This window comes from Emydura macquarii, unplaced genomic scaffold (assembly GCF_026122565.2).
Source record: "Emydura macquarii macquarii isolate MOO-44397 ecotype Brisbane River unplaced genomic scaffold, CSIRO-AGI_Emac_v2 contig_1876, whole genome shotgun sequence".
In the NCBI taxonomy this organism is placed as follows: domain Eukaryota; kingdom Metazoa; phylum Chordata; order Testudines; family Chelidae; genus Emydura; species Emydura macquarii.
Window position 1 is genome coordinate 17,467,718 of NW_027132013.1, and position 9,839 is coordinate 17,477,556.

General features: G+C 41.3%; 1 protein-coding gene across 1 annotated transcript in view; it reads left to right on the forward strand.

Annotated features, from left to right (window-relative positions):
- The window catches only part of SLC39A9 (solute carrier family 39 member 9), a 35,973-nt gene extending 27,840 nt beyond the window's left edge, over positions 1–8,133 (forward strand). The window contains exon 7 of the mRNA XM_067557814.1: positions 3,448–8,133. Coding sequence (XP_067413915.1) covers positions 3,448–3,678 — 231 coding nt within the window. The 3' untranslated portion in view covers positions 3,679–8,133. The remainder of the gene's footprint in view (positions 1–3,447) is intronic.
- Positions 8,134–9,839: the final 1,706 nt, after the last annotated feature.

A 9,839-nucleotide genomic window follows, 5' to 3' on the forward strand; every position in this document is an offset into this window, starting at 1 on the left:
GACTTGCACTGTTCGTGACAGTACATCCTTCCCAAGGAAAACCTCAACATCTGCCTAGAATGAACACCTAATAAGATACTCATTAGGCTAAACCTCATTTGTTCATCTTAACCAGTTAGTAGTAAATGTATTTACATGCACTAGTGCAGTGTTTCTCAACCTTTTAAGTAGCAAGTACCCCCTAATTTCTGAAAATTTTAATAAGTACCCCAACACTCAATTTTCCATGGGATTTTATATTTACAGACTAATGTGAGCCATATGTTGGAAGAAGGACTGAGTATATAAGGCTGTGATATGACACATGTCAGATCTAGTGTGGGTAGGGTTACCACCTTTACATCAAGTATGTAGCTGGGCTAGAGGTGATGTTGGCCAAAGCTAGGAGGCTTTGAGTGGCATGCCAATACTGGGGAATAGCAAGCACCTTGCCAAATTTTTTGCCATAGATTTGAGAGGAGGAAGGGCTGAGAGAGAGACAGGGAAGGAGGACAAGAGAGAGAGAGACAGAAAAAGAGGGTAACTGGTGAAATCTGGGGCTGTCATAGTTGTCAATTTCACTGCTCAGCTAGAGCAGTGAAATTGACAGGTTTTCTGGGTACTGGGATTTGAGCCAGGGAGTGGGGGCTGCCACATGGGCAAGTTGCAGGTGGCTGCTGCCTGGTTGCCAGCCCAGGAGGTGGGCGACTGCCACCCAATTTGAGCTGGGGCAGAGGAGGCTTCTACGCCAGCCAGGGATGTGGGCAGGCGGCTGCTGCCTATCTTCGAGCCAGGGAGCTGGAGGCTGTCCCTCGGCTCGGAGCCAGGGCACGGGTGGCTGCCACCCAGCTGCGAGCCCAGCTCGCGAGATGCAGGAGGCTGCCATCGGGCTCCCACCTAGGAGCTGTGACCAGGCGGGAAGTGGGGAGCTGCTGCCTGCCTTCCCCAGAAGCTGGGGGCTGTCGCTCGCTTCCCAGCTGGGAGCTGCGACCAGGTGGGAAGCGGGCAGCTGCAGCCCGGCTTCCTGGGACTGTGGCAGCTGCCGCCCGCCTCCCAGCTGGGATATGTGACTGGGCAGGAAGCAGGGGGCTGCCGCCCGCCTTCCCCAGAAGTCAGCAGCCTGCCTCCCCTTTGCTCTGTTTTTCCCCGGGTACCCCCTGCCTGTGTCCCGGGTACCCCCAGGGGTACACGTACCACAGGTTGAGAAACTATGTGCTAGTCTACACATGTGTAACACAGTCTTTATATAAATGCATGTTAACTTCCCTTTAGAGGGTAGGATGTGGGAGGCTGATTTTGTTAGTGTATCATATTTGTCTTTGAAGATCTGTCACCAAGTCCAGCCTAAAATATAGCTCAATATGTGGGGCCTACCTGAAGACTCAAATGTTCTAAGGGTAGAATCTGCAGAAAAGTCCATGGAGCTATAGATGTCAGTACTTCCATCCTCCAGTTGTTCAGTATAGTTGATATAATGACCTAAGAAACTGGCCTGGCATTTCTTGCAGTGAGTAAAAAGGTGAAGCCTGCAATTTGGAATTGAAGTCTCTGTTGGGGAGATGTGAAGGAAACAACACATGGTGGTCCAATTTATGGCTAAAATAGAAGGATTAGATGCATAAAGCTGTTTCCCTAATCCAATGTTAAAATTGTAACAAGAACTAATCAGAAAGCAAGGGATAAAATGTTAGTGATATATGAGAGATGTGAAAGGAGACTGTCATGTTCTGTGCATACAATAAAGTGACACCTCTGTTTAGAGTTATGCTATTTTTCACCAAGAATTTTTTTTCTGAGCATTTGGTATATTGTGTATATGCCAAGTCATGCCTAGGTGACTTCAGACTCAGAACATTGCAGCATGCCTTCTTGCCTATATACATGCCATCGCATCACCTCTAATTTTGAAAGGTCTATACTGGTTCCCCTTCCACTAGAGAATTGCTGTCCTCATGTTCAAGAGCTCCTTCTCATATCAACCTTTGCTCTGTCAATTTGGTCATCCCTCCTGTGTTAAATGATTAATCTTATACGAGCTCTGTAGAATAGCCTTTTTGTCTTATTGATTTCCCATCTCTCTTTGTAAAAAGCACAGTTTAAAACCCACCTTATCTAGGCTGTCTACAATCAGTGAGCTGTCAATCAGGTCATTGCACATGTGCTTATCACACCTGTCCCAATCTAAATATTCCTATTTACTGCCATCTTACTGTAACACCTCCATTGTTGTATCTTCTATAGGTTACATAGATGGTTGCACTATGAAGTTGTATAAAAGGATTCTAGAAAATGATTTCACCAAACTAGACTAAAGGGTGGGGAGAGACTTTGAGTAAGTAGCCTAGGAGACACGCCCTAGAAAGGAACCATACTGGCTACAACACCGTTTACACACTAAATCGTGAGAGGTGTGATGGGTTTGTTAATGAAAAGCACGGATGAAGGGTCTTTGTTTTTGGGTCATTTGTTCTAGGCAGGCTAGGAGCTGAGTTTTGAGCTATGTTTTAGAAGAATGGAGAATTGATGAGGCAGAAATAATTATGGTGCTAGTGCAGTTGCAGATGCAAAGAATCAACCTCTGCTTGCCAGTGTTGGCCTCCTGTCCTGTGTCAGAGGGATAGGTCGAGAATATACCAAGAAATAAGATCACAGAGATAAATGGGAGCTTGACCAAAGAAGGACCTTAAAAATGAGTGGATAAATTTTGCATTTTATTACCTTTGGTTATGTGTAGTGTGATCCTAATCCCTGTGTGGCAGAAGGTCTTCTATAAATGGAGAGACGTACTAAAATAAAATGAATAGGTGGATTCTTGATCATTCTTGACACGTTAGATATATCCCATGTATGTAATAATTTTATATAGAACCCCTGGAAAGTGCACAGTGCTTGCTGTGCCTATAATTTAAATATAACTGGGTGGGCATCTGAGTCCTGAATCTTATTTCATTGAAGTGAGTAGCAAAACTCACATTGACATAATGGGACGAGAACCAGGCCTTTAAAGACTTGGGGTCATTTTAAAAAAAAATTAGCTTCAGCGTCTGAGTGCCAAATTTTATGGCTTTACAATTTAATTTTCCTGTTTTAAAAAGTATATTTTGCTCTTCTGTTGCTGTGTGAAAGACTCACACAAACAGGATCACTGACTATACAAGAGCAACAGTATGATTTACTACACACTGTACACTACTGCCAAATGCACACACTAAACAAACTGGAAAAATATATTTTCCTTCTAATCTTTGTTAATGATTATAATGTCAAATGCCACTTGGAAGTATAAGTTGTTAAAACATTTTCAGACACAAGTGTGGGGTTTTTTAAAAATAATTGTCATTTTGAAAGAACGATTGTTGAGTAAATCATAATAAAGCTAGAATGTTAATTGTTTTTTATTATTTATTTGTTGAATCTGTTGTATTTTGCATTAATTTTCACTCTCCCCCTCCTCTTTCTTTTTCACAGAGCAGCAAAGAAGCCCTTTCAGAAGTTAATGCCACTGGAGTTGCCATGCTTTTCTCTGCTGGGACTTTTCTTTATGTTGCCACAGTGCATGTCCTCCCGGAGGTGGGAGGAATGGGGCATAGCCACAAGCCTGAATCAACGGGTGGGAAAGGACTCAGCCGCCTGGAGGTGGCAGCCCTGGTCCTGGGCTGCCTCATTCCTCTAGTTTTATCCATTGGGCACCAGCACTAAAGGTTCAAAGTCACTGTTCTTCTCTTTGATCTGGTGTGAGCAGTAAATGTCAACTGCTCTTTTCATCATTGTTTCTCTTACCCCATCATTCACCCCATCTGCGCTGTGGAGTTCAGAGGGAAGCTTGATTCCAACATGAGGAATTCTGGAAAAGCTTGTAGTGTATCAAAATGTACTTTGGCAGCCGGACATAAATTCTGTGTAATTTTCTTTTCTGAAGACGTTTAATAGTTTAATTTTGACTTCTGGCCCTATTCTCAGGGAAGATGGACTTTGAATTTTAAGAAAGGTGAGTGGGGAAGAATTTTATGGCTCATCATGAAATTGCAATCACCAAAGTATTCTGTAACTCAGCTTTCCCAGCTGAGAATAAAACAATGGATGGATGCCTTTTAATATATGGAAATCTTCTTACCAGTAGACCAGGGGAACCTCCCTACAATTTTTTATGTTGTCCTGACATATGTGACTGATACTTATAATATTGATGCCACAAGCCTGGCTGTAAAGATACAGTACTCAAAATTCTGGGTAATGCACTTGTTGCAAAAGACGAGAACTGTGGATTGGAAGAAACATTATTGGACAAGGATTAGAGAAAGTCTAGGATGTGAGAATTCAGCTAGTTAAGTAAGTGGAGATGACTTTTGCTTGCATTCCTTGGATTTTACACAAAGGAAAGAAGTCCCAGAAACAAGGAAGTATTCTGTTTTTACTTGGTTTATGCAGTGGCTTGTTACATTAAAAAAAAAAAAAAAAAGGCTACACACTGGAAGCAGTTATCTCATCATATCTGTAAAGAGTAGCAACCAAAATTGTAGAGACAGATAGGAATCTGGCATGAGGGCTGCACTACTACTATCCTTGAGAGGCAAATACATGGTGTCTTTAAATCTATTTATTTGGGGCTCTGAGTAGAGATCTGATGGAAATAGATTTTGAGGGACCAGAGAACAATACCAGCTCATTTACAAAGGGCTGAAACTAGTGGTCTGTTTTTTTTCATTAAATAAAAATATTAAGGTTAACGAAACAAGATCTCTGGTTAAATACTTGGACTCTGTGCATAGTGGCAGGTGCACAATATGTCTAAATTACTTAACTGCTCTGCTAAATCTTCATACAACAAGCAAAAAGCATTTTGGTTTTTGTTGAGAACCTGTTCAAATCATATCCTTCTCCTTTGGAAATCTTGCAATCCATCACATCTTGATTATGGCTGGTTGTAGCAATGCTATTCTGGGACTTGGTGCCAACTGCTGATGTCACTGGCCCATTGCAGATTCTCTTCTTGTCAGGCAACATTTTTGTTTCATTATGCAAGAAATGGTACATTTTAATAACTGCAGTGCATAAAAATTCAGAACAATTGATGTGTACCGATTTTGAGTACAACTCTTGTTTTACAAAAATTGCTTTTATGCTGCATCCATTTTAAGCCCTAGTCTGAATCTATCTGCACTTCTTATATATAATATTGCCAAAATATTTTTGTTTTTAATCATTGTCATTGTTTGAAACAAATCTTGAAATCCCTGCTTTCACAAGGAACTTATTGTCTCCATGTGAAAGAGAGAGCCTCTTTCTTCCCTCGCCATCGGTTTCTTATGAGCCACATGGCTCTGACTTTACTTCTTTCATCATCCCCTTTATCTTCTAGCTCAGCAGTGGATATCAACATGGCTCTTGGAACAGGATTTGGTTAATTTAACTAATGATCCCTCTGTTAGTTGGCTTTGTAGCAGCACAAAAGCAGTAATCCACGATCATATTTTAACAGTGGTGACTGCTTTTTGTTTTTTACCTTTAGAAAGATGGATTTAAAAATCATTGCAGAATTATTAGAATGTAGAAGACTTTTCACAAGACTAATTATTTTAATATAAATAAAATATTAGGCCTAAACCATGGTACGTGACACTAGGCTTTTAAAATGCTGTTGTGTTCTGAAAAGCAATAGCAAAAATAGCAACACCTGACTAGATCTATTCCCTCTATGTATTGAGTCATATCTACTTTCTCGAGACAAATACAAATCTATATTTTTTATTCCCATTAGCCCTGAAAAGCCAGCACAGCTCCGCTAGAGAGCTGGATTCTGTTCCTTTTGTAACTGTTTCAGTTGTGTAACTGGAACTTACAAATCTGTGCAAAAACTTTGAAGGCAGTGGTGGTGCACAAGTGTCAGTGAGGGCATAATTTGGCCTGCAGTACCTTTTTGACAGGTGGTGGTGACAGGCAACGTATAAAGAATCCTGCTCAACTCTTAGACCTCTTGGTAAGTTTTCAGGGCTGGCAGTTATGGGTAGGGGGGGGAAAAGAGGCCAAACTTATTGTAAAACCAAACAAATCTGTTCTGGAGTGATTGGCAGAAAATGAACATGGAACCTTGCGGGTGACTCTCTATTTTTGGGGTAGAATCACACTTTTTAAGTTTACTTCCATTTTTCCCCCAGCATTTGCTTGTCGTTATCGTTCAACACCTATATTCAGCTTCAGCCATCATTTCATGCCACATCACTGTAATGGTCATAAACCTATACATCTGCTGCAGGTTGGAGTCCCATTGACTATCTTTTCCTACCAAACTGGAATGTTCAGCCAGAGCCTTTCTAGACTGGACCATTGCTTATTGAGGAGGAGATATCTGACCAAATCTTTCTCCCCTGCTAACATAGGTTCTGACAAGTTTACCATAGTGGTAATCTTCTCGTTGGCGTTGCTAAGAGGTTTTTGTCAGACTTCTTGCTACTGATACGCCATAAGATCATGTCTCCAACTTCTGAAGCAATTGTCAGAAGTAGCAATGCTCAATTTACTATTGTACAAACTAAGTCTGAGAGGCCAGAGCATTAGGCATTATTGGCCAAGATGTAGTTGTGCGTAAGGGTCTGAGAAGGATTCACAAATTAAAATGTCTTACAAACAAAACGGGGACAGAAGACTTAGTAATGTGCAAGTTTGAGTAAGTGGTGTATAAGATTTACGTTTTTTCTGTCCACTTAGAACTAGCTTTGTTGTTTTAGCTGCCTTAATGCTATATGTCTGTTCAACTGTTTTTTAAACTTATATGGTTGAGACTGCCACAGTTAACAAGGGGAATTTCGGGATTATCCAAGAGATGCATATTGTAACAGAATGTAAAGTTTCATTGCCTCAAGTGACCAAGCCTATCCTAATTGTAGTTTCCCATAGAAAATTATTTTCTTTCAGCATAGGATTTCATTTAAATATGGGTTGTGATGAAAACAGCATCTCCGAGTATATCCCATCCTCCCTCTTTATCTGCCACAATAAAATCAAATATCACATGTAGTCAGGGCCATCTCTTGTGAGTTTCCATTCCTTAAGAGACTTAGTTACAAATCAATTCTTCATTAACTCTTCCATTTTTGTCTGTAATGTCCATCTCTATATAGGCTTTCAGTTGTGATGGGGGTGGAAAATAGGTACAGCCAGACAATACTGTAACTGATTGGCTTGCATTTTCCCCTTCCTTTTCCAAATCTCACCCCCCCAAACCTGAACTCTCCACATCAGCCAATTTATCAGTTCCTGCTGGCTGAGTTGATGCAACAAATCAAACTAAGGTTACATCTGTTTTTTGTCCCTATGTGTTCAGCCACTTCATTGACTGTTCTAATTCCATTCTTGTTTCTCGTATAATAAAGGGAAAATATTTTTTCAGTACCTGATGACAATTGAGATACAGAAACCTCATTTATATTTACAGGTGTGAGAATGGCAGGGCAGTCACAACAGGATAAGGCTGTTTTGATAGCTGCTCCATGTATTGTCAATTGGCCAGGAATTAAGCACAGAAGCCTAGTGTCTACATCTGAACTTCAGAGATTACTCCTGCGTGGAATATCTCAAAACCTAACATTATCCAAGAGACTCAGGAGAACAACAGTATTTGTTGAGGAAATGCTCGAGTGCCTGGTGATTGTCTTACAAAATTTCTTGGCAGTGGCTGACTTATATCCTTATTGTCAGCTATACTTAGAATAACATAGAGAGGCTATGGAATAAGTATGTTGCTGCTGTTCTCTTCTACGTTGTCTCCTTGATCATCTTCAGGAGATCTGGGAGGAGGAGTTTGGTTTTTGTCTGTGGTGTTGTGGGAAAACCCGTACAATGAATTTCAGATTCTCTAAGTCCACCTTGAACTTTTTAAAAGGAGATCAGCTTTTCTCATTTTCCTTTGATTACATCTTCCAGCAGCTCAGGCTTTCCAGGGAATAAAATTGTCTGGTCACTGCAGTTTACTTGACTCAGCATACTGAGCTGTAATTTTAATGTCTTTTCCTAATCATTTGTTCACATGAAATCATTCCATGAATGGCTGCCTTATAATTTTTTGTTTTTTCCACTTTAATTGTGAATGGTTAAAAAAAAATAATGTTGTTGGCTTTTGATTTGTTTTATTATATTAAATTTTTATTAGGTGCAGTGCTTAAGAGTTGGCTTCTCATTTATTATATGAGGTTTTGTTAGAGACCATGTGAAGAGCAGTGGCACTTCCAGGTAGTGCTGCTGAAGACTGGTGTAAGCATTAGCACAATTTAACTCCATTTAACAGGGGAGTTTGTTGCTAGTCTCCATTTCACCCTACCCCTATAGATTTAGGAGCTGGGACATGGGATGGTGTGGAAACTTGCAGGCAAGCACCCCTAACAAGTGGATATCTGAGCTCTCTTACTGGGCTGGCCCAGGGAGCATCTCTGCCCAAGATTGCCACCAGCCAGAAAGAAGAGGAGATTACAGTGGAGGGAATGAGAGTGGGTTTTGGAAGCTGTATTGCCAACCACAAGTATTCAATAGTCATGATTTAAACACCTCTGAAATCATGATTGGCTTTAAAATGACTTAGTCATGTTGTCTTTTATCATAGAATATTAGAGTTGGAAGGGACCGCAGGAGGTCATCTAGTCCAACCCCCTGCTCAAAGCAGGACTGCCTTCTGACTTTTTTAGCTTCTAGGGGGAAGTAGCCACCCCCAATTTGTGTGTAAGTATTTCAGATTAAAAACAATAGATACACAAAATGTGAGCCTCTCTGCTGGCTTTTGGAGGGGACTGTACTTAGCCTCTCCTCACCTTTGGGCTATGGGGAAGCTGCCATTCTAATCTTCTCCATCTCCTTCACCTCCCGCCCCTCCCCGGCTCTCCACTATTCTGTCTGCCTGCCACTCTCCTCTTCATCTCCCTCCCTTCCCCATTCACAATCTCCCGCCATGCTCCCCTTAGTCTCCCACCTGCTTTCTGTTTTCCTGCTGTCCCAAGTGCCCCTCTGTACACCACATTCCCCTGCAGCCTCGTTTTTCTTCTAACTTCCACATGCTCTTGCCCCCAGCACACAGCACTTCAGTATCCTCTGGCACCTGACAGACCAGAGAAGTGCCATCTTCCCAGGCGTCATTCCCACTAGCAACAATGGAAGGCAGTGCCCATCTCTACTAAGGGCGCCTAAACTTCCTCTTCTGCAGGCTGTAGGGAAATGGGAGCCCTCTTGACTGAAGACAGACTATGATCATTTTGAAAGCGGGTCATTCTTCCTGGGTTTCTCTGGAAAAGAATACATTTGCTGATACACACATGTTCAGTTAAAAAAACTAACAGAAAATTAGCTATTAGCCTATATCCAAGAGGTTCTCAGACAATGGGTGTGAGAAAAGCTTTGGCATGTGGCTTTTGAGCAAAAGGGTACAAAAAAGATGATTCACCATGACATACTTCTTACAGGTTTGCAGATTTAATGAGAGATTCAGTCTTTTCTCACAGATTGTATGCTATGAATTGTGGGGGAAGACACACTATATTCTTCCTATAAAATCCTTAGTTTACGTGAATAACTCAGTGCCACCTTAACTGTGGAGTCACAACCAGCATCTCCACACTAACAACTTGTTTTTACCAAACTTCAGTTTGAGGCCAAATTTGACCTGTGACACCCTTTCAAAAGGCAACAAAATTAAAATGAATATTTATATGCAATGTACAAATAATCTGTAGAATATTAGTATTTGTTTTACAGTACCCATGAGTGAGTTAGCCCCTATAGAAGACATGGTTCCTACCCTGAAGAGTTTACAATCTGCAGGATCCATACATGTGAACCCTCACACCTGGGCAACATCCCATTGAAGTCCAAAGGACTTT